Source organism: Oryctolagus cuniculus, chromosome 7 (genome assembly GCF_051225735.1).
Source record: "Oryctolagus cuniculus isolate XC-2025 breed Fujian yellow rabbit chromosome 7, ASM5122573v1, whole genome shotgun sequence".
Taxonomy (NCBI): Eukaryota; Metazoa; Chordata; class Mammalia; order Lagomorpha; family Leporidae; genus Oryctolagus; species Oryctolagus cuniculus.
Window position 1 is genome coordinate 44,694,656 of NC_142873.1, and position 24,989 is coordinate 44,719,644.

Below are 24,989 nucleotides of genomic sequence, written 5' to 3' on the forward strand. Positions count from 1 at the left end.
AAAGAAGGCAAGATACCTTTGGAGTAAGATAGTGAGTCAGTGGTATTCATTTGTAATTCTACCTTTCCTATTACCCCAGCACCCTCCCCAGCTCTGAACAAAAGGCTAAGACCACTGAGAAGACAGATTTCAATTTCAATGGCCCTCATAAATGCCTCAATTTGACAGCAAGGCATCCCTGATTTGGGCTCCCCAACCACCTCTGATGGAGAGGTCACTTGCACCACCCCATGAATCCCCACCCCTACCCCATATCCCACCTGTGAGCCCATTTCAGGAAAAGTAGGAGACAGTCTGAGGCCTCAGGCTCCAGATGCTGACCCAAGAATCTTTTCCACTCTGGTAACCCAGTGTTTTCCAGAGTTGGGAAGGGTAGAAAGATAAAGAGGGTGTTGAGGAGGGGAGGAGGGAGAGGAGGGGAGGCCAGAGAGCTCAGCAAGGTGTTTGTGTTTGTGTCTCCCGATTTGTGACCGCGCAGTCTTTCCTCTGCCAAGTTCCCTGAGGCTGTGGAGGTGCAGTGGGGACTGAAAGGAGTGGGTTCGAGCATATCATCATTCAGTTTCATTACCTGCTCCTCCTGCTGGCGCTGGCAACAGAGAATCATCTGCAAATATGGTAGCTGAGGCAGAACCAGGATATATGGAAAATAAAGGGACAAACTTTGACAATAGAACTCCACCATTAGAAGGGGAAGCTATTATGCTGGGGAAGGGGGAAGGCTGGGAGAGGTAAGAGGGGAGGTGTGACCCAGGTCTGATGGGATGAGGAATACTCTGCCACGGGAGGAGGTGGAGGAAAAAGGCACCAAAGGAACTGGGCAAAAAGGGTTTCATTCTGGCCCCTTCCCTGACGTTTCCTTTGCCGGCCGCTCGTGTTATGTGCGCTTGTGTCTGTATGTGCTGTGTGCCCATGGCTGGCGCTGGGGAGGGGTTGGGTGAAGGTGGTGGTAAGGAAGGGAAAGAAAAGGAGAGGGGAGGCAGTTTTAAGGGAGGGGGAGGAAGAGGAAGGGAAAGGAGAGAGGGGGAAGGGCTATTACCTGGCCATCCTGCTGCAGGTGATGGTGAAGGATCTGGGAGTGCGGCTGCTGATGGGGGGTCAGAATGTGCATAAAGGGGGCAGGTGGGTAGGCAGCAGCTGTGGCCGGATTGATGGGCCCCCCACTTCCTAGGGCTGAAGGCAAGTTGAAGGAGGCAGCAGGAGTACCGGAATGAAAACCTTGTTTCTCAAAAGACTGCTATCCAGGAGGACAGGAGGGGAGAGAGTACAAGGGATCAGCAAGCTCATCCTGGGCAGTATTCCAGCCCAAGCTCCCCTCCCCTCAGAAAGCAGCCTGGCGTCACACAAGCACCAGCACCTCTGCAAGTCAGTCTCAGTCCAGCTCTGCATAGCCCTGCAGCCTCAATCTCAGCCTGTTTCATCCGTAAAATAAGGATGCTGGGGCCTGTGCTGTGGCGAAGGGGATAAAGCCGCCACCTGCAGTGCCAGCATCCCATATGGGCACTCAAGGGTTCAAGTCTCAGCTGCTTCACTTCCATCCAGCTCCCTGCTGGTGTGCCTGGGAAGGCAGGGGAGGATGGCCCAAGTCTTTGGGTCCCTGCACCCACATGGGAGACCCAGAAGAGGCTCCTGGCTTTGGATCGAATTGGCTCAACCTTTGGCTGTTGTGGCCATCTGGGGAGTGAATCAGCAGATGGAAGACCTTTCTCTCTGCCTCTGTCTCTCTGTAACTCTTTCAAATAAATGGGTAAATCTTAACAACAACAACAACAACAACAACAAAAACACAACAAGGATGCTACCACCCTCTCTGTTGAGAATCAAATGAGGATGTATGTGAAAGTATTTTGCTGCATCTATTGTCGTATAAGAAACACAGCAAAATGTGATTAATCTTGGCATACCTGCCCCCTGGAGTGGGTAAAAGTTAAAACTCCTTGGATATTTCAAAAGAAATGAACACACACTTGAGTGTTGGAAGGTTTTAGCTGTCAGAAGCATTCCTCCAAACGCTAGCACTTTACAAGCTGAATTACTTATGCTGATAAAGGCTAAAGGCACCAGAACACAAAGCTGGGGATGACTCACATCTGTTGTTTCATTACTGGGTTGTCTCTTTTCCCATTCCCACTCCTTTATAGGCTTACAAAGAGTGAATCGAACTAGTCTCCTTTCATTTCCATATTGTTCTCTTCAAAAGTTATGAAAAGGCTATGTGTTGGGTAAAGTGGCCAGGGCAGCTGCCACAGTAATTCATGTGATACCTCACAATAATTTGCCACACCTCACTTGGTTTTTCAGAGGGCCAAATTTAGACTTCATAGAAAAAGATGAAGTCCCAAGACGACGAATGATTTTAGAAGAGGTTGGATGGGAACAGGCATTTGGGCTAGTGGTTTAAAAAAAAAAAAAAAGGCTGGTTGGGATGCCCACATCCTGTATCAGAGTGCCTGGGTTCACTTCCCAGCTCCGGCTCCTGAATCCAGCTTCCTGCTAATGGGAATCCAAGGAAGGCAGCAATGATGGCTTAGGTAGTAAGTAAGCTGGGTTACTGCCACCCCTGTGGGAGACCTGAATTGCGTTCCAGTTCCTGGCTTCAGTGTCTGCTCAGCCCTGGCCATTGAGGCCATCTAGGGAGGGAACCAGTGAATAGAAGCTCACTCGCACTGTCTCTTAAATAATTTTCTTTAATTAAATAAATAAATGAGACCACTGAATTTTTTTTTTTTTTTTTTTTTTTTTTTTTAAAGAAAAGGTAAGGTGGGTTTCCTGACACCTTGCCTAGGGTGGTTCCCCACTGTATTTCCATCACGGCACTCTACCTCCTCTACGTCCAGCTCTCTTTCCATTTCTGTCCGGAGCCAGGCACCTACCTGGGTTTTGGAGTACACAGAACCCGAGATATCTGGCACGCCCGTGTTACTGGAGGTGACTGATACACCTGGGGGAGGAGGAAACAGACAGGAGGGTTAGCTTAGCTAGCTGCCTGGTGCCTGTTCCTGAGGTGAGGTGAGTCTGCAGCCTTTCTAGCTATAGTTCTGCAAAGGAATTATGGTCTGTTTTTCCATCTTCAGGTCAGCTCTGAGAGACACAAAGGCTCCCTAAACACTCTTTAGCTCTTTCCAGGTGTGTACTGAGTACATGTGTGAACAGTGAGGTATGTTACTTGGGGTGGGAGTACCAAGGAAATAAAACCAAACCTCATTAGCATAGACAATTTTCAGAAACACTTCAGTGCCAGACCCCAACAGGAATTTAACTTTTTTTAATGTCCTTTGAAAATCAGTCCACCCAAATACTACTCAGTCCTGCCCCTGAAGATCTGGATAGCCTGGCTTTCTGTTCCTGAAAAGACACTTTGGGACAACATCTGTGACCTCCACAACACAAGGAAAGTGTCAGAGGAACAGGCCAACTCTGACAGCACTTCAGTCTCAGTCCAGCTTCTCCATTCTTGGAGCTCCTAGGCCATAAACTTGATTTAAAGAACTGATAAATTTCTATTTACATAATTTAAGCCTGAACAAGGAAAGGTGGGAAGAGATAGAAAGACAGGATAGGCTATCTGCTTTAGTCTGGGTGAAACGCTAAATCTCAATGTCAGTTTACAACTTCAGCTTCCTCGTACAATCTCTAACCCACATTCCAACTTTTCCTGTTGGAAAAGTTCCTTTCTGCCACTGCAACTTCAAGCAAACCAGAGTAGTATATCACTTCATTTTATACTTATCAAATGGAAATGTAGCTACTACACTCCAATAAAGATTAGAGGACACAAAATTTAACTAGGAATTTAAAGCATGACTTCTAAAAAGATCAATTCCTATGAAGTTTCCATGCAGATAAAATGAAATCAGAAACCTCTGTACTTTTGTCTGTCCTTGGATCATAATGGTCTTATGATGGAAATTTATTTTTAGAAGTAGTGTGCCTGAGTGACTAAAACACAAATAAGAAATCCTCCACTCACAATTCAATAATCCCCCTTCAAACTCTATAACTCAAATTCTTCCAACACCTACAAGGACAGCCTTCAGAAGCTCAGTCCACTTTCGACTGTCTACTTTAGAATCTTCCTATAGAAGTGCAAAACCCTCCCCTACCCTAAGTTCTGGGAAGGATCAAGCACAAACTGGGAGAGCAGAACTATGGAAACCAAGCAAGAGAAAACATGTCCCCATTTCCAGGTTATTCACTCTCATGTTAAAGGTGCTAAAGCATAAGGAGGGACTAATAAAAGAGCCTCTTTAGGAGCTACAGGTGCATTTTTTTCTCTCTTCTTTCAAACTCGAGGTGTCCATCTGGTAAATCACTGGTAACAGACATTAAGTTTAAGAACAGTTCAGTTATGGAAAACCCAAGTTAACAAGGAGGTTTGTGTAGGAGGGTTGAGAATGATGGTGGTATAAACAGGATATAAACAGAACATTTTAAAAACAAACCATAGAAGACAATGATTTATCTTTACTACAAAGGCTCAAACAGCTTACTTGGTCAATCTCAGCAAAGTGAGGCCAGGCTGCCTACAGAGATTGGGAGAAATGACTAACTGTATTCTCAAGCTGGGTGGTAGGAGCACTTCAATACTAAATTCTTCCCTATCTGATCTCACTTTTCCCAGAAACTGGGCTAGCTGGGAAACAAAACAGAAAAACTAAAACCTTTCAGTTCAGAGGCCTTAACCTGGATGTGAAGTTGAAGGGACTGGAAATGCAGGAAACAGAGAGGATGCTTTGTATAGCAGCCGTGACAGATGGCCTATGTAAAAATCAGAGACCCTAAAAAATAATGGGATCCCTACCATCTCACCACTTACTAGAATGATCCTCAGACTGGAGCTCCCTTCTTTCCTTTCTGCTTCAACACGCTGCTTACTCCCTAATAGCAGTAATTATACCAACACAATGTGGCTAGTAGGGAGAAATAAGACCCCATCTCTCACAGCATGGTAACTCCAAAAGATTGGGAAAAAATATAAGGAAAACAGAAACCACTGTTTCCAGTTAACCAACAGTCGTAGGCATGTGGCTGTCCAAGTGAACGCTTAAGGGCTGAGGGTATATACTAATTAAAGGGACGAGTATCAGAATCTCAATAATCAAGGAGATGTCTGATCAAACTTCTCCACACATCCTTAGCTGGACCCACAGATATAGACAACTAGTAATCCACAATCTCTAAAAAGCCATTTAGGGACTAAGAACAATGCTCCAGGCTAGCAGTTTTTACTGATGACTTTATCAGCCCTCAGTCAGCCACTTGGCCCTGGGGAACCAGTTGGGGGATTTAAGGCTTGGAAGATACTTCCCTAAAAACAACTCTGAATACCATCTCTTCTGCCTTTCACCATGATATGACACTAAACGTTTCTGTCCTTTACCCTCTGCTTATGTGGGAAACAAATGGAAGAGTGAAGAGATAATAAGCATGGGAAATCAGGAATTTTCTACAAATACCTTTCTTTACCAACCAATCAACAGGCTGGAAACTGAGGCTGTTTCTCCTCCTCCTTCCTTAATAAAAATACCATACTGAAAAGTTAACAGCCTTTGGCTATGCTGGGGTTTGAAGGAAAAAAACCACCCTCCACCCGTCATCCATAGCACAACATTGGTTCCTAGGGTCCAGAAAGACATGCACGGAAAGAACGCCAGAGTTAGCTAAAGAAATACCACAGTTTATTGAAGACTACAAATATTTTTGTTACAAGTTGAAACTACATGCCTTCCAGAAATCAAAAGCAACAGCAGGTGTGTGCATTGATGCTTCGGAGGTGCTGCACCGCTTGAATTCGAAATGGGTAAGACAGGGTCAGACACATGGGGGAGAGGGAAATGGGGAAGGGGCAAGTTCAAAAGCCCAGAAGGTATCCACCAACTCATTTCCCCAAGCCACGCAGGCTATGGCCTCAGCTCAGCAGGCTCTCCTCAGTGGTCTGGTTTCTGAAACAAGACTTCAGTGCAAATTTACACACACACACAAAACACAGCCCCCAGCCTTGGGCCAAATTAGCTCTCAGCCGTCCAGAAATGCTTGTAAGGGGGTGGATATTTTCTTCCTAAAAGGAATCAAATACATAAAAATAAATGAATTTAGAGGTTGATGAGTAATAAAATGACAACAGCCCTCTGTGAGGTTGTGAACTGGGGGTTCTCAAAGGCCTGTTACAACAGGTTTCTGAAGTCTTAAGGGAGGCAAGAAGCTAGAAATTCCAGAATCAGATGCGCTACCTCTCTTTAGGTAGCACAGTTCAAATCTGCACCTGGCTTTTCATTCCTAGACCTACTGCCTTCTGTGCTCACTCAGCTCAGCTAGCTTCCTAATTACTGAACACCTTGGCAGTATTCCCACCTGAAGCTCACACAAGGGTGCAGAACACAGATGTTGCCCTATCCAAACTGTCATGAGTTGAGAGTTTAGAAGGACAACCCTCACCCCGAGCCCCTAGCAATCCCCTCCCCATATTCATCTACAAGTCGATTTTAAAAAAAAGTAGATGGAATTGTTTTATTCAAAGACTCCTTCTCACTCTCATCCTCTCAAAGTGGAGCACAGATGTCAGATATGGAAGCAAGGGAGAGGCTAGGTATCTTTTAGATCAATACCCATCCAGAAGATTCCTACACTTCCTGTTCTATCATCAAATATGCAAACAGACTTTTGAGAAAAAGACCAGCTGTACAAATGAAGGAAACTACAGGTCTGACTCTCCCAGTCCAGTTCTCTATTGAGTAGTAGCAATGCCTACTCCTTTTTCTCTGTATCTCAGATCTTCCAGCCAGGGACTAAAAAGGGAGCCATATAAGTAAAGTAGTACTACAGAGAGATTTAAACCAAACCTGTCATTTTGCTAGCTATGAAACAATGAACCCTTGAGGGATTCTGTCCCCGTACACTATGAGTGCCATATATATTAACACTTCCCTCCACTGATGGCTCAGCAAAATCTTGGGGCTGCTTGCCTTAATTCCCACCCAAAGTTTAGGCCAGCAGATGCCCTTGAGGCTTCCCAGTGTTAAGTAGTAGACACGTGTCCTTGGACCAAGCTGCTATGGCAGTGCTGCTCCCACAGGTACCCAAGTCAGGAGAGCAGCACATTCTCACCAAACCCATCTGCGCAATCCACATGTCTGCCTCCCTGAAACTGACCCAATAACACCCCACAAATACCAGTGAGTCAGGCAAGGGGAACTTACCAGTGTTGTATCCATGAGACCCATATCCGCTCGGCTGTTGGAAAGGGGTGGCCGATGCATTCACACTGACGTTCACACCATGCTGCTTGGAAGAGGTAGGAGCCACCTGAAGAGTAAAAAGGCCAGAACACCAGTGAAATGGCAGCAGGATGCCATCGTTCCTCCTGTCCTACTCCAGGGACTGGGTATACACATGGCTGCCTATTCTGATATACACTGGCCACTGTTTGCTTAGTGACAATGGGATCCTTCCTAATACTGCCAGAATCTACCAGTGAAGTCATGAAATGGTCATTCGGAGGAAGAGGGGCAGTGGTATAGCAGGGAATGAATGACAGTCAAAGCTGTATGGTATCACACTCCCCCTCAGGCTAATTCTTTTTATTTTATGTAAGGTATACAAATTTCATGTATTTCTTATATTGGCTAATTCTAAGAACAGGTAATCTACAGCCTAATTGTACCAGTTCCAGCCCTACTCCCACTCCCAGGCTGGAGATGGAAATGATTCCTCCTCAACCATTACTAAAGTCATCCAGAACAGCCAAAAGCAGGTAGGGCTAGAACCTATACTCCAGGACTAGAAACCTTCACCCCAAGGTACTCACAGGGAACACAGCAGGCCCATACTGGAAGGTGCTGGGGAGGCCCGGGACCCCTGTGTAGTATGGCAGGCTGGTGTAACTGTAGCCAGGAGGCAGCGCCGGGTTCAGGAATGTCTGCTGCGTGGTGTGGTGAGTCTGCGTCTGGTTCTGTTGGGGCTGGGCCAAGGTGGTGGCCGGGGCAGGGGAGGAGGCATCCCCACGGCCGAACTTTGTGAGGTCACCTGTGACAGGAGAAGCTGCATGTACCTGCCTCTTTCACCAACACCAGTATAGAATTACCCCTCCTGGTTTCACATGATTCTAGGAGATCCCAAACACTCAAGTTCAATTCCTTGAATTACATTTCTTTGCAGCTCCATTTAGCATTGCTCAACACACACTTAGCATAGTTATTCAAGGACTAAAGTTGAATAACTGTGCAATACTATGGTGGAGAAAGGCTGCCAGAATAAAGCTCCTGTAAGCCTTCTCTGCCCACTCACGTTCTCTTTAATTTCCCTCCCTCATCCCTCCCCTCTGTTCCTTCTTATGGAACACCTTGTGCTGGACTTGAAGGACAATGATACATCAGGGAAAATGGTAAGTCAACGAGGACAATGATAAGTCAGGCAAAAAAAGAAAAAAAAAAAAAAAAAAAAAAAAAAAAGAAAGGTCCAAGGTCTAGCGAGGCAATGAGTAGAGTACAGAGGCAGAGATGAGCATAGAAGGACAGTTCAACCACTGTACTTCCTGAAAACAGCTAGAGAAAAACTAAGAAAACCAAATTAAGATATCATCTGGATATCATAGGGAGGCAGAATAAAGTGGGATGAAAAGGAAAAAACTGCCACCAACCAACCATTTTTGCAGGAGTCTCATCTTCCAACCCTAATTCATCACATCCATTCTCAACTTCTGCCACTGACAGGAAGGTGAGAATCTGGTCTCTTTCTACTAATGAGTTTTCTGCCACCAATCCCCAAATTTCCTTCTACTCAGGCCCCATGCAAGTCCTACCAGAATAAGGGTTGCTGGCCAGGCTACCATCCCTCCCAGTCAGTGGAGTGGTGGGTGTAGGAAATGGGATGCTGTAGTAATCCTAGAAAAGAGAAATAAAACAGGAAAGAGTCAGTATCACTCATCTCCCAATGTAAGAATCACAGGATGAGAGAGGATAATGTCGGAGTGTGGCAATTTATCCAGCCACAGGTTCAGCTGGCTAGAGTTGGCACGAACTCCAAATTTATTCTTGCATACACTGTCCCCCTTGCCTGGCCATGAGCACAGTCAGGCAAGGTCTACGGGTATGCCTGCTGGAGAAGACACCAGGATTAGTAACATTTTCATTCCTCTATATCATCCCATCAGTCTAGCTCAAACTTATCCTACTAAAACAAAACATCTTTTGTATTACAGTATTTAAGACACACATAGCATTCTGAGAGCTCCGGAGTACTCTATTAGGCTACAGAGTAAATAAATGTGTTTACTTCAAAGATGTCACAACTCTGCTTACAAAAAAAAAATTAATTTTCTGTTAGAATCACTCCCCTCCCAAGTTGCCATATTCTAGTAGATCTTAGAAGTGTTGTCTGTGGAGAGACAATTAGCAAAGAGCTAACTAAGCCTGTCACTTATCAACTGGACATTTGACATAATCCTCCCAATATTAATTTTAATATCACTTTCTCTTTCCAAAGTCCACAAACTCACCAATGGAAATCTTGTCTGAAGCATCTGCAAATCATCATAACCATATACCTGTGGCTGAAAGACAGACATTTAACACTATTAATGGGAACTGACCATGATGCTAGCAAACCAAAGAGATAACAGGCAAAACAATTCTACAGAACATTCATCTTCATTCTTAGGACACAGATTATTTACTTCTGTTTTAAGGAGAAAGAAATAAAGTACAGGGATTATCGATTCATCAAGTGTCTTGAAGCCTTTCTCTTTTTTTTTTTTTTTTGGCAGGCAGAGTGGACAGTGAGAGAGAGAGAGACAGAGAGAAAGGTCTTCCTTTTCTGTTGGTTCACCTCCCAGTGGCCTCTGCGGCTGGCACACCGCGCTGATCCGAAGCCAGGAGCCAGGTGCTTCTCCTGGTCTCCCATGCAGGTGCAGGACCCAAGCACTTGGGCCATCCTCCACTGCACTCCTGGGCCACAGCAGAGAGCTGGCTTGGAAGAGGGGCAACCGGGACAGAATCCGGTGCCCAGAACGGGACTAGAACCTGGTGTGCTGGCGCCGCAGGCGGAGGATTAGCCTATTTAGCCTCGACCCCGGTGAAGGCTTTCTCAATCTACATACTACTAATTCAGCTAACGTGGCTCCTAAGCAGCAGACAGGATAGACAAGCTACATACACACCAACAGCTGGCCTCATGCTCAGTTCTACCCATTCCTTTTACACCCTTCAAAAGGTGACTTAAATTTTACCTCCAGAAAAAGATTCATATTTTACTTATTTATCCCACTTTCTGGTCACTGAAGTCATGGGTTGTTAAAACATGTATGCAAGTTCTATTTGAAAGTTTCATCTGTGGTTTATCCAGGCTTCATTTCTGAAGACACAAACCACTATCTTTTAACAGTTTTTGAAATACCCTACATATTAATAGGCATTAAATACTAGATAAAGTGATACAAGGTACATCATGACAAAAAATTACTACTGTCAGCCATTTAGCCCCAGATTGAGCTAGGAACTCTACTCTGACCACAGCAGAGCCAGAGAAACCTAGCATTAACAGATTCTGTTCAACTAGAGAAACTAATTCTCTATCAAAACTAAAAGGGATTCTGGGTGACCACTCTGGCCTTTTTGGCTTCTGAGGCCTAAAATTTGTGTTTCATATACAGCAGATATAAAATAGAGGGTCTGCCTCACTTGAGTCATTTCTTTCTAAAAACTATTACTTTTTTCACAAAGTATTAAGATTAAAACGTGTTTGCTTTCATGTGGCAAGTATTCATTTATTCTGTATTTTAATTTGCCTCTCACCAAAGCCAGACACACAAAAGGAGTAGCCATACTACCCTCACCTCTTGGAGAAGACTATCCAGTGCCACTTACCGGGTAGGCATGTAACAGCCCTGGAGCCATGATATATGGATTAGGCAACAACGGCGGGACCCCAGGAGGGAGGTTGGGAGGAGCTTTTCCTAAAAGAGAAACTACATTTGATCTTGTCACACAATTACTCACCTCTAACCCAGAGGAATGCCATCCAGCTATGCAAGATTACCTGAAGTTGTAGCAACTGAGCTTCGCGTGGAGGCTGTGACGGTGGAGTTGCTGCCTAAGCTGAGGCCCAGGCTACTGCCACTGTTCAGACTAGAGGAGACACTGACCACAGGGGGAGGTGCAGAGACTGTGCTGGATGTGGTGGAAAAAGTGCTGGAGGAAGAATGGAGATTCGCCTCACTCTCCACACTTGTGTGCTTCAAAAAGCGGAGCAATGGAAGAGAGATGAAAATTAGCACCACAGGTAAGGAAGAATGCACAATCCCTTCTTCTGATATCATCATGTCAATTTTCCCAATTAAAACGGCTAAGGCAGAGCACCAAGGTGCCTGTATCTATCAAAGTAGCTGGAATCTCCAGTTACACATTCCTCAAGATTCAACTAGAAAGGATAGTATCAGAGACCCATTATACATCATCATCCTATTCAGGAAGACAGAAAAGTGTGTGAGACCAACACTGATTAGCAGTAAGGGGACAGAGATAATTAAGATCTGAGGTATGTGTCACAGCCTTCCCGTTCATGCTTTTCTTTACTAGTTCAGTCTAACAGATCAGCTTCTGGGCTAGAAAAGAGTACAGCCCTGACTTTAAACCTGAAATTGTGTATCTGACCAGAAAGAAATTCCTAATAAAGTCTTAGTCCTTATATATCTTCTCACAGATTTCTAGCAAACCTGACACCTTTATGCACAATGAGTCTTTCCTTTAAAACTCAGCCTAATTCCACCAATAACTGTTAAAATCACAGCAGTAAAACTCTTTGACAGAGACTTCTCACCAGGCATCTAAATTCTTAAGGATATCAAGATTCATGATGATTACTTTCAGGACTTGTGTTCACTATACTCCAGTTTCAGTTCAAGAATGACAGGGAAATGATCCTTTTTTAATAATAATAATAAATATTTATTTGATAGAGAGAAGAGAGAGAGAGGTCTTCTAACCACTGGTTCACTACCCCACATATGGCTGCAATGGCTGGAGCGGGGCCAATCTGAAGCCAGGAGCCAGGAGCTTCCTCCCGGTCTCCCACATCAGTGACAGGGACCCAAGGACTTGGGCTATCTTACACTGCTTTCCCAGGCCATAAGCAGAGAGCTGGATTGGAAGTGGAGCAGCCAAGACTCGAACTAATGCTCAAATGGGTTGCCATCACTGCAGGTGGTGGTTCTACTTGCTGTGCCACAGCACCAGTCCCGGAAATGGTCCTTCTTACAAAAATTACTTGAGCATAGAAAGCCCCATCTACCTTCAGAGTTGAGCAAAGTCAATCACTTCCAGGGCTCTGCAGTACTTCTAGATTCATCAGACTCTCTTGACTTCCCAACACCCCTTTTTTACTCCTTTTCCTGCAACCTCAGACCAATTATCATTTTATCACCCCATGAAGAAACATTCAAGAATTCCCTCTTAGGAGAATTTCAGTGTTGGATAGTTATAGCTTTAAGAAAACCACAGTCCTCGGTGCCATACTTACCAAAAGAGTGGATGTTGAAGTCCGTCCAGAAGATGTTGATGAGGAAAGGGTATTCTGCTGTGTAGATAACGTGCTGTAAAGACAGAAAAGAGCTGTTCATCAGCCACAGTGCTCAAGTGACCTTGAGCTTCAGTCCAACACAAGCAAGGAACTGAAGCCAGAATATGGGACCAAAAAGGTCTTAGATCATATGGTAAGCACAGTAAACAGGCAGGGTAGTGAGCCACTAAAGCTAAAGCAGCTATTGCATTGGGAAAATAAAATAGGTCTTTTTAGCCTTCACTTTTCACAGTACTCAGGCTATCCACTTACTTAATATGGTCTCTATCAAGCAAGGGGGATAAGAGAATAAGAGAGCTCTGTTTTGATACTCAACTAACCCCAACCTCCATCCTCTCACCCCAAGTTACCTGCTGTGTTGTGTGGTGGTGGTATTTGGAATCTCCTCACTATGGCTCAAGCCACCCAAGGAGGACGAGTGCTGATTGGTTGTCGTCAGTAAGGAAGCTGCAGATACCGTTTCATTGAGAGGGGGGATGGTAGAAGTGGAAGGTGAATCAGATTTCACTGCAGAGCCTGTAGCACCTGGAAATAAAGAAGAACTTCATCAAATGAAGAGGTAGCTACAGGCGTGGGCTACCCCAACGACAGGAGTGTGAGTCATTTAATAATGAAGTATTTGAATTACAAAGGTTTTTTTTTTTTTTTGGAAAGGCAAAGTTGACAGATCTCTTCCATCAGTTGGTTCATTCCCCAAATGGCCACAATGGCCAAGCCAAAGCCAGGAACCTGTAACTCTACCTGGGTCTCCCACACGGGCGGTAGGGCCTAAGTATTTGGACCATTCTCTACTGCTTTCCCAGACACACTAGCAGGAAGGTGGATCAGTAGCAGAGTAGCTGGGATTCAGAATGGCAACCTGATACGGAATGCTGGCATTTCAGGCAGTGACTTAATGCACTGAGCCACAAAGCTGGCCCCAGGTAGAATCTTTTGAAACTCCATGCATTTCATAGCATGAATTTTAATTGCCTAATGAAAGAAACCAATGAAATTATCTGCTTTACAGACAGAAAACCTGAAAAGTTTAGATGATTTCACATTAAACAGTAAAGCACAACCAAACTAAGATTATAGCAGATGTTTCAACCATGTCAGAGCTTTTTTTGACAACCTAAGAAATGCGAAAATATTAACAGGAGAAAAAGCACTGTAATTTAGAGGAAAAAGCTCAGAGAACACTCACCTTCAACAGATTGCGTAGTCTGTAACTGCGTGGCCTGCACCGAACTGAAGCCATTCTGGTACAAGAAACAGAGGAGCAAGAACAAACTCATTTGAATGGGGCAAGTTAGCACTGACCCAGCTTAATTTTGGTGATACAAACAAACAAACAAACAAAAACACCTTTGGGAGAAACTCTGCAAGGTAACAAAAGGATTAATAAAATGTAAACTATCCAAAGAAACAAAATAAAAAATTAAAACCCAAACCAGTTACCCCATCCCTGTATCCTAGAAGGCAATCCCCAAAACTGCTAATGACACCCCAAATCCAAACAGATACCAGAAAGGTCCAAAATTCAAATCCAGTGATCCTTGCAGGAGAATGTGGGAGTACATCAGTTCAGCGAAAACACCCATGCATGCTGGCTGTACTTGACAATCACTCCACATCACCTCTGATATGCTGTCCCCTCACCAAGTCAAAACAGAGCAAGGTGAGGTCTTTTGATATGCACTCAGAAGGCTAGCAACCAGATCTTCCAAGAAGAGATGACAGCTACTTGAAACTAATTCTACTAGAGACAATGAATCTTTAGTGCAAAGAAAATGCTTTTGTGGCTCTGAGCCTCCAGGCTTGCCAAAAAGAACTTTTATTTCACTATCCACAGAAATGTGCCCTGTTTAGCTTCTTAACCAAAACTTAGGAGGTTTTTTAGCACCATTTTCTGAGAAGTACAACACTAATAGTTGGGGGGCATTTGCCCACTAGTCTCCTAACCAATGCTCAGAGGCTTGTGAAGTCACTACCTTTGCCTGAGACAGGTCCTTTTGGGGTGATGAAGAGATGGAGCTAGGGTACCGCCGAGTCTGTGTGGATCTCTGTTCATATAGAGGGCCCTGAGCATTATTTTGGGAGGTATAGGTTGTCGACTGAATTGGGCCGCTCTGATAACCAGACTCCTGACTCTGGTTAGATGAAATTGTAGATGAAGATTCACTGTGGGGAATGAAAAGAAGGAAAATCTCAGAGAAACGAAACAGAGCATATCCACTGATAAAAAAGAATTGGTGGAGACCTACTACTGAAATAAATGAATGTCAATCAAAAATAAATTTTCCAGTAACAAATAAAACTGGACTATTTCTTCCTAACAAGAGAATTCCCACATTCAATACAGGCAAGGTTGTCAATTAAGAAGAGTTTAGAAACAGCATCAATTTTGAAATGAAGAGAAATCCCTTTGTTTCCTTATATTCTGCTATAATAAGAAAGAGAGGCTATGGGTCAGCAGAAAGAATACATGACTACAAGTCTCTTCCATACATTGTTAAAATGATCCCCAAGCAGAGGAAAAGCCACCTTTCCTCACACTCACTTTGAGGAATTCTTAGCTTCCTTAAGAACTTTACTACATAAAAGATTACTAGTATAACTCTCCTAATAGGAATTCCTAAGACATATTCACATGTAGGGAGGTGTTGTACTGTGGGTTAGGCCACCACTTGGAACTTGGGTATCCTGTGTCAGAGTGCCTGCTTTGAATCCTGGCACCTCTGTTTCTAATCCAGCTTCCTGCTAATGCTCCTGGGAGACAGCAGAAGATGATCCAACTACTTGGGTTCCTGCAACTCATGTGGGAGACCTGGATGGAGTTCCTGGCTCCTGGTTTTGGCCTGGCCTGGCCTGGCCATGGCTATTGCAGGAATTTGTAAATTGGAACAGTGGATGCAGGATCCATCTCTCTCTCTAATAAATAATTTATTTTTATTTTTTATCTTTTGACAGGCAGAGTGGACAGTGAAAGAGACAGAGAGAAAGATCTTCCTTTTTCTGTTGGTTCACTCCTCAGTGGCCGCTGCGGCCGGTGCACCGTGCTGATCCGAAGCCAGGAGCCAGGTGCTTCTCCTGGTCTCCCATGCAGGTGCAGGACCCAAGCACTTGGGCCATCTTCCACTGCACTCCCGGGACATAGCAGAGAACTGGCCTGGAAGAGGGGCAACTGGGACAGAATCCGGCGCCCAGACAGGGACTAGAATCCGGTGTGCCGGCGCCGCAGGCGGAGGATTAGCCTATTGAGCTACAGCGGCACCAGCGGCAAGGTACTCTTGATAAAAGTGTTGTACACATCTTCCAGACCTATGCCTGGATGTTTTAGAAGTACCCAAGAAGCATATTTCTACCTGTCTGAGGCTACATTTAATTCTACTAACAATATTTTTAAGTGTTAATTAAAGTATTACAATTGCCTCCTTTGCCCCTTTATCTAGTCAGAAACTTCTTCAGAGTTTGAGAAATCAGTAAGAGACTTAGGGGGAAAAAAAAACAAAACAGTAAAAGGCTCTCAACAGACGTTTTATAGTGCATGTTTCCGCTAACCTGGCCGTGCTGGTATATAGGCTACTCGGAGCCTGGCTTGAAGAGGCGCTCGTGGTGGGGGTGGACTCATAATCAGAAAGGACAGGCTCTGACCCAAACTGCAATGCCCCAAACTGCAGATTTAGCCCTGAGATATCTGCTGAGCCAGGCATCTCCACAGCCAGAGCAGGAATCTATTGAGAGGTGAAAGAGGAGAAAATAAAATGGTTTAATACAACCTTCTACTAGATGAATAAAGAGCTTTCCCTTCACATTTCCAAATTTACCTGTACAATCTCAATCCACAATCTCACACTTCCTTGCCTGAAGACAGCATCTATCTAAAAGGCCAAGTACCTTAGAAGTCAAGGAGGCTTTTTTCTTCTGCTGTTTCAGTTTCTGCTGAGCCGGCTGAGGGCTGGATGATTGGTTGTCTGAAGACCCAGGAGACATCTGTGGAGCCGAGGTGGATTTGCTTGGCAGAGGAGAAGAGGGGGGTGGAGGTGCAGCTGTCGAGGCAGCCACTGCAGGTGGCTTTTCCTGAAGGAACACCTCCATCATGGTTGAAGATGGGGTGAAGGCCTGGCGCTTTGTAAACGGGCTGTGCACTGCTGAATCATTGGGGTTCTTCAAATCTGCAAAAGGAAAGGCCTGTGTGTGAGGCCAGAGGTGAAGAATCTCAAGGAAATGCCACTGTCCTGCCTTAATACTATCAGAGGCCCTCAAGAATCAGAAACAGGTCCTTTTTGAGGACTTAATCTCATTTCTATGAGTGACAATCATTGGATTCATACATTTTCCTAAGTGGAGTTTAATCAAGTCAATACCATTATCCAGGTTAAGACAGAAAGCTATGAATCATTATGTTCCTAAATGTACATACATGAAAAGCATGAAGTTTGTATACCTTAAATGAAAGGTTTTTAAGTTAAAAAAAAAAAAAAGATAAAAAGAAGTCTATGAAATATACATGTCTTAAGATAGCCAAACCCGAAGACACCGGTTATTTTCAAACACTAAACATCAATCTAGGGAGAACTCCAAAAATCCCAGATCAACAAAAGCCTGCAACAATGTATATAGCTACATTTTTTTAAAAGATCCATTTATTTAGGAGACAGCACTATGGGACAGCAGGTAAAGCTACCGCCAGCAGTGCCTACAACCCATATGGATGTTGGTTCAAGTTCTGGCTGCTCCATTTCCAATCCAGCTCTGCTATGGCCTGGGAAAGCAGCAGATGATGATCCAAGTTCTTGGGCCCCTGTACCTGTGTAGGAGATCTAGAAGTTCCTGGCTCCTGAATCCGGATTGGCATAGCTCTGGCTGTTGTAGCCATTTGGGGAGTGAACCAGCAGATAAAAGATTCTCTTTCTCTGCCTCTCTCTCTGTAACTCTTTCAAATAAATGAATAAATCTTTAAAAAAAATTTTTTTTTATTTGAGAGACAGAGTGACAGTGACAGAGACAGAGAATTTTCCATCCACTAGTTCACTCTCCATATGGCTACAACATCCATGTCCAGGCCAGGATAAAACCAGGAGCCAGGAACTACATCTGGGTCTCACATGGGTGACAAAAGCCCATGCGTTTGGTCCATCTTCTGCTGTCTTACCAGGCATATTATCAGGGAGCTGGATCAGAAGTGGAACAGCTGGCACTCAAAAAAGCCCTCCCCCATAGGATGCCAGCATGCTGGCCCTTTGTATGGCTAAATTTGATGATATATAGCCCTCAAATTTTTATTACTCCAAAAATTTTTTTAAAAAAATTTATTTAAGAGGCAGAGCTCTAAAGCCCATGAAAATCATAGATGAGCTGGGCTGCGCTGGGCTGGGCTCAAGGCAAGGAACCAGGAATTTGATCCAGGTCTCCCACATGGTTGGCAGGGACCTAATCATGTTAGGAATTGCCACTGTCTCTCAGAGTCTGCATCAGCAGTACGCTGGAGTCAGGAGCTGGAGCTAGGGAATCAAACCCAAGTAGTCTGATGTAGGCATCCTAACTGTTATGCTGAACACCTGTCCCAAATCCCCAGTTTGCTGAATTCATACTATCTAACTGGGAAATAAGTGTGGGAAACTGGCCAGCTGGCTGCCCCTCTCTTCACTTCAAGACACATTTTCTATCCCTTCTGCTGCCAGCTTACTGATAATGCTCCAATGCTTAAAGGGTTCAAGATACCCTCCATTTTTTTTAGAAAGCTTTTTACTTAATATAAATTTCATAGGTACAACTTTTAGAATATAGCAATTCTTCCCCCCATACCTGCCCTCCCACCCCCAAACCATCCCACCTCCTATTCCCTCTCCCATCCCATTCTTCATTAAGATTCATTTTTAATTATCTTTATATATATAAGATCAACTCTATACTAAGTAAAGATTTCAACTGTTTGCACTCACCCAGACACATAAAGTATAAAGTACTGTTTGAAGACTAGTTTTACTGTTAATTTTCATAGCACAACTCATTAACGACAGAGGTCCTACATAGGGAGCAAGTGCACAGTGACTCCTGTTGTTGATTTAACAACTGACACTCATTTATGACGTCAGTACTCACCTGAGGCTCTTGTCATGCACTGCAAAGGCTATGGAAGCCTTTTGAGTTTACAAACTCTGTCAGTATTTAAACAGGGCCATAAGCAAAGTGGAAGTTCTCTCCTCCCTTCAGAGAAAAGTATATCCATTTATGATGGCCCCTTCATTCCACCAGGATCTCACAGAAATCTTTCATGTAGATCATTTTTTTGCCTCAGTGTCTTGGCCTTCCGTGCCTGAAATGCTTTCGTGGGTTTTTTAGCCAGAGCCAAATGCCTTAAGGGCTGATTCTGAGGCCAGAGTGCTGTTTAGGGCATTTGCCATTCTATGAGTCTGCTGTGTGCCCTGCTTCCCATGTTGGACCACTCTCTATTTTTTAATTCTATCTATTGTCATTAGAAGACACTTGGTCTTATTTATGTGATCTCTTTGGCATTTAATCCTATCTATATGATCAGTTACACACTTCATATGATCACTTTAACATGTAAGATGGCATTAGTATCTGCCAAATTAATGGAATTGAGTCCCATGGCAGATTTTTAGCTTTACCTTTAAGTCCGTGGGAACGTGTGCCAAACAGTACATCTCCTCCCTTTTTTATTCTCACTCTTATGTTTTACAGGGATCAATTTTCAATTGTAGGGGCCGGCGCCACAGCTCACTAGGCTAATCCTCCGCCTGCGGCGCCGGCACCCCAGGTTCCAGTCCCAGTTGGGGTGCCGGATTCGGTCCCAGTTGCTCCTCTTCCAGTCCAGCTCTCTGCTGTGGCCCAGGAGTGCAGTGAAGGATGGCCCAAGTGCTTGGGCCCTGCACCCACATGGGAGACCAGGAGGAAACACCTGGCTCCTGGCTTTGGATCGGCACAGCACGCCGGCCGTAGCGGCCACTTGAGAGGTGAACCAACGAAAAAAGGAAGATCTTTCTCTCTGTCTCTTTCTCACTGTCTAACTCTGCCTGTCAAAAAATAAATTAATTAATTGTAGTTAAACGCCTAAGTATAATTTTGTGTTAGAGTTCAACCAATGGTATTAAGTGGAAAAATACTAAAAAGAATAAAATAGTAAGCTGTTCCTCGACAGTCAGGACAAGGGCTGACCAAGTCATTGCTTCTCATAGTGTCAGTTTCACTTCTACAGGTTTCCTTTTAGGTGCTCAGTGATCTTTTAGGTGATCTGTGACCTTCACAGATCAGGGAGAACATATGATATTTGTCCCTTTGGGACTGGCTTATTTCACTCAGTATGATGTTTTCCAGATCCTCCATTTTGTTGCAAATGGCCAGACTTCTTCTTTTTTTTTTTTACTACTATGTAGTATTCCATAGAATACATATCCCATAATTTCTTTATCCAGTCTTCCGTTGATGAAGCCCCCCTCCATATTCTTACCATACTGCACCAGCGATGGGGATTGTGTTGTTGAGCCCATGTCCCAAGAGGAGGTGGTGGTACTTCCAGATTGAGAATGTTGAGCTGCCAATTGAGCCAGGGCCTGAGCAGTCTTGAATTGCTCCAAAAACTGGGATCCTGTGGTGCTGCCACCTTTAGCTTCGCCAACATCACCAAATCCTTTCCCTAACATGCTCACCTGCAAATGAACAAAGAGATTAGAGAAATCAGTTAGTAATCTTGTTCAGCTACTCTGATCCTTATCTGGATAGAAAGCCAGTTTAGATCAGACAAATAAAGAATACTACCAGTATACAGCACAGCCTACTAAGAGTATAAAATCTGGAGTCAGATTGTCTAAACTTGAACTTTGGCTGTGTTATCTAGGAAAAACTACTTTTAAGCACTCTCTTTGCCTTAGTTTCCTCATCTGAAAATAGTATAAAAATAATACAAGGTTGTAGGAGAATCAAAGCATACATTAAAGCACTAAATATGTGCATGGCACATAGTAACCACTCTAAAAAAAGAGAACTGCTGGGGCCAGCACTGTGGCAGAGTGGGTTAAGCCACCACCTGCAGTGCCATCATCCTATATGGGTGCTGGTTTGAGTCCTGGCTGCTCCACTTCTGATCCAGCTCCCAACAAATTTGTCTGGGAAAGCAGCTGAAGAGGGCCCAAGTGCTTGGGCCCCTGCACCCATATAGAAGACCAGGATGAAGTTCCTGGCTTTGGCCTGGCCTGGCCTAGCCCGGCTATTGCAGCCATTTGGGGACTGAACCAGCGGATGGAAGACTTCTCTCATTCTCTCTGCCTTTCCGTTTCTGTAACTCCGCCTTTCAACTAAGTAAATAATCCAAGAAAAAAAAAAAAGTGAACCGCTGAAAACTTAAACCACTACCATCACATCTTCTTCCTTTCTCAGGCACAAATCTCTGATTATTAGAGGGCTCCCCCCCCCAACCACATAAAACTTTTAATTAATTAATATTTGATTATTAATATGGCAGACAAGACATTTGGAACAGTGGTTAAGCTGCCACTTGGAATGCCTATATCCCTTTGCGGAGTGCGTGGTTCAATTATCAGCTACAGGGCTTCCAATTCAGCTTCTCAATAATTTAAGACCCTGGGAGGCAGCAGGAGGTGGCTCAAGTAATTGCTTCTAAGCCACTCACAGGAGAGACCCAGATTGCTCTGGGCCAGCCTGGTCCTAGTTGTTTCAGGCATTTGGGGAGTGAATCAGCAGATGAAAGATCTCTCTCCATGTCTCTCAGCCTTTCAAACAAAATGAAGATAAATAAAATCTTTAAAAAGTAATTAAAATGAAGGTAATAGGAAACTGTACTTTAACTATTAAGGTCCTCCCTCCTTGCTTATAAGGAACTTAAAGAGGCAAAGAAAAGTTAAGGCTATTCCAATTAGACAATCAAAAATAGCTAATCAGTATGATCTCACAGTTTTCATGTTGTGTATACTGAAGTTCTGCAGGCAATCACTGCACGATAACCAAGCAAAAAAAGTACTCTTAGTACTTTTAGAGGATTCTCCTCGTGCCACACTACCAAATAAAACCAGCATCCTAGTCCAGAAGATGAGCCTCATGGCCTTGAGCAATCTAAAGTTCCTAGAAAAACTGAATTTAGAGTTGAAGGGGCCGGCACCGCCGGCACACCGGGTTCTAGTCCCGGTCAGGGCGCCGGATTCTGTCCCGGTTGCCCCTCTTCCAGGCCAGCTCTCTGCTGTGGCCCGGGAGGGTATTGGAGGATGGCCCAAGTGCTTGGGTCCTGCACCCCATGGGAGACCAGGAAAAGCACCTGGATCCTGGCTCCTGCCATCGGATCAGCGCGGTACGCAGGCCGCGGCGGCCATTGGAGGGTGAACCAACGGCAAAAGGAAGACCTTTCTCTCTGTCTCTCTCTCTCACTGTCCACTCTGCCTGTCAAAAAATAAAAAAATTAAAAAAAAGAGTTGAAGGACAGGCATTTGGCCTAGTGGTAAGATAACAGTTAAGTCACTCACATCAGTGCTTCTTTGTTTTATTAAAGATTTATATATTTGAAAAGCAGAGCAACAGAGACAGAAATAACCTCCCATCTACTGTTTCACTACCCAAATCACTGTAACAGCCAGGTCTGGGCCAGGCTGAAGCCAGAACTCCATCATGGTCTCCCACATTGGGTAGCAGTGACCCAAGTACTTTGGCCTTCCACTGTCTTCCCAGACATGTTAGCATGAAGCTGGATCAGAAGTGAAGCAACTAGGACTTGAACCAGCACTTGGATATAGGATTCCAGTGTTGAAAGTGGTAGTTTAAGCCGGCGCCGTGGCTCAATAGGCTAATCCTCCACCTTGCGGCGCCGGCACACCGGGTTCTAGTCCCGGTTGGGGCGCCGGATTCTGTCCCGGTTGCCCCTCTTCCAGGCCAGCTCTCTGCTATGGCCAGGGAGTGCAGTGGAGGATGGCCCAGGTGCTTGGGCCCTGCACCCCATGGGAGACCAGGAAAAGCACCTGGCTCCTGGCTCCTGCCATCGGATCAGCGCGGTGCGCCGGCTGCAGCGGCGGCCATTGGAGGGTGAACCAACGGCAAAAAAGGAAGACCTTTCTCTCTCTGTCTCTCTCTCACACTGTCCACTCTGCCTGTCAAAAAAAAAAAAAAAAAAAAAAAAAAAAAAAAAAAAAAAAAAAAAAAAAAAAAAGAAAGTGGTAGTTTAACCCACTATGTCACTATGCTGGACATGGATTGCCAGGGTTGGACTCCCCGCTTTGTCTGCTGATTCCAGTTTCTTGCCAATTAATATAGACCAGAGGGTGGGGAGTGGGGAGCAGCTCAAGAAACTGGGTCCCTGATTCCCAGCTTTAGCCTGGACTAGTCCTAGCCACTGCAAACATTTGGGGAGTGAACAAACAGAACAGAGCTGTCTCTTGAATAAGCAAAGAAAACAATATTTTAGTGCAAAAGAATGTGAAATTCAATCAGTTTTCTCATAAGTACTTTCCATGAATTTGGTGAAGACCCTTTGCAGCACAGATTTTGAAAATTTTTGCAGGGCCAGCACTGTGGTGTAGTAGGCTAAGCCTCTGCCTGTGGTGCGGGCATCCCATATGGATGTGGGTTCAAGTCCCAGCTGCTCCTCTTTTGATCCAGCTCTCTGCCTATGGCCTGAGAAAACAGAAGATGGCCCAAACTCCTGGCCCAATTCTGGCTGCTGTGGTCATTTGAGGAATGAACCAGTGGATAGAAGACTTTGCTCTCTGCCTCTCCTTTCTGTCTGTAACCCTTGCCTCTCAAATAAGAAAATTTTTGCACATAAATAAACTTAATTCCATTTCAATGAACATTTTGAAGTACCCCTCAAGCAAAACCAGTCTGTGCAACTCCATTCACTTCAGTCTATATCCCAATACTATACTTACAAAAACCTCAAAAATCTAGTAGAAAGTGAAGGCCTGTGGCAAAAAATGATCTCACATTGCTAATGATTATCAACTATTATGCAAGTACAAAATATCACAGACAAAAATAATCACCTCAAGTTCACCATATTGTATCAAAATTTTGATTGGTTGTAAATCTTCACAGTTCTGCACATTAAGAAAATGATGAAGATTCAGAGCGCTTATTTTCCAGCCATACATTTAGGGGTTGGCAGTTACTGTATGATTTTCATTACACCTCTTTTAGACTTTTGTCCTGTTTTATTCCAATTCCAACATGCCTCCCCATGTCCCTTCTCCCTTGTATTTTCTTTTTTGACAGGCAGAGTGGACAGTGAGAGAGAGAGACAGAGAGAAAGGTCTTCCTTTGCTATTGGTTCACCCTCCAATGGCCGCTGCGGCCAGCGCGCTGAGGCCAGTGCACCACGCTGATCCGATGGCAGGAGCCAGGTGCTTCTCCTGGTCTCCCATGCAGGTGCAGGGCCCAAGGACTTGGGCCATCCTCCACTGCACTCCCTGGCCACAGCAGAGAGCTGGCCTGGAAGAGGGGCAACCGGGACAGAATCCAGCGCCCCGTCCTGGACTAGAACCTGGTGTGCCGGCGCCGCAAGGCGGAGGATTAGCCTAGCGAGCCGCGGCACTGGCTTCTCCCTTATATTTTCTCACCTGTTACCTTTCCCATGTGGCAGAGCATCAAACAAGCTAGCACTCAATAAAAAAAATTTTAAGGTTAACAGTTTAAAGCTGTTGAAGAGAGGCAGGTGTTGCTGCAGCACATTTTATTAAGCCCCCGTGTGGTATAACCACACCCTCTATCCCAGTGCCAGCTTGAGTCCTGGCTCCTCTGTTTCAGATCCAGACTCTTATTAAACCACTTAGGAAGGCAATGGATAACAGCCCAAGTGCTTGGGACCCTGCTTCCCACATGGAAGACTCAACGGGGGCCGGCGCTGCCATAACTCAATAGGCTAATCCTCCACCTGCGGCGCCAGCACACCGGGTTCTAGTCCCGGTTGGAGCGCCGGATTCTGTCCTGGTTGCTCCTCTTCCAGTCCAGTGCTCTGCTGTGGCCCGGGAGTGCAGTGGAGGATGGCCCAAGTGCTTGGGCCCTGCACCCCATGGGAGACCAGGATAAGTACCTGGCTCCTGCCATCAGATCAGCGCGGTGCGCCGGGGGTGAACCAACGGAAAAAAGGAAGACCTTTCTCTCTCTCTCTCTCTCTGACTGTCCACTCTGCCTGTCTAAAAAATAAATAAAAATAAATTAAAAAAAAAAAAAAAAAAAAAAAACCAGACTCAATGGAGTTCCTGACTCCTGGCTTCAGCCATGCCTAGCCCAGGCTGTAGAGGTAGCTGGGGAGTGAACAGGAAATGGTGGCTCTCTCTCCCTCCCCGTCACTCTGCCTTTCAAATAACTAAATAAATCTTAAAGAAATAAAACACTTGCTAAGAGTTCTGGATTAGGGGCTAGCTCAAACGTATTCTAGTTAAAGTAATTATTATAACTGGAAAAATAAAATTATGCAC

The 24,989-nt window shown here is 44.7% G+C and overlaps 1 protein-coding gene and 1 non-coding gene across 51 annotated transcripts in view; both read right to left on the reverse strand.

Moving 5' to 3' along the window:
- The window catches only part of UBAP2L (ubiquitin associated protein 2 like), a 56,933-nt gene that overhangs the window by 954 nt on the left and 30,990 nt on the right, over positions 1–24,989 (reverse strand). For 14 of the 50 annotated variants that reach the window (XM_089299911.1, XM_070077649.2, XM_051857252.3 and 11 more), the window contains 15 exons: positions 20,024–20,222; positions 16,447–16,724; positions 16,111–16,283; positions 14,541–14,730; positions 13,754–13,808; positions 12,918–13,092; positions 12,508–12,580; positions 11,029–11,224; positions 10,857–10,945; positions 9,491–9,544; positions 8,795–8,876; positions 7,802–8,019; positions 7,194–7,299; positions 2,871–2,938; positions 1,037–1,231 (listed from right to left, as the gene is read on the reverse strand). In XM_089299911.1, coding sequence (XP_089156037.1) covers positions 1,037–1,231; positions 2,871–2,938; positions 7,194–7,299; positions 7,802–8,019; positions 8,795–8,876; positions 9,491–9,544; positions 10,857–10,945; positions 11,029–11,224; positions 12,508–12,580; positions 12,918–13,092; positions 13,754–13,808; positions 14,541–14,730; positions 16,111–16,283; positions 16,447–16,724; positions 20,024–20,222 — 2,151 coding nt within the window. Of the gene's footprint in view, positions 1–568; positions 620–1,036; positions 1,235–2,870; positions 2,939–5,653; positions 6,056–7,193; positions 7,300–7,801; positions 8,020–8,794; positions 8,877–9,490; positions 9,545–10,856; positions 10,946–11,028; positions 11,225–12,507; positions 12,581–12,917; positions 13,093–13,753; positions 13,809–14,540; positions 14,731–16,110; positions 16,284–16,446; positions 16,725–20,023; positions 20,223–24,989 lie in introns of those variants that run through there. The other 36 variants (XM_070077654.2, XM_070077648.2, XM_051857251.3 and 33 more) reach the window with 4 other exon arrangements.
- Positions 8,953–9,089, reverse strand: LOC127493849 (small nucleolar RNA SNORA58). The gene has a single exon (XR_007924387.1). It is a non-coding gene; the product is annotated as a small nucleolar RNA SNORA58 (small nucleolar RNA).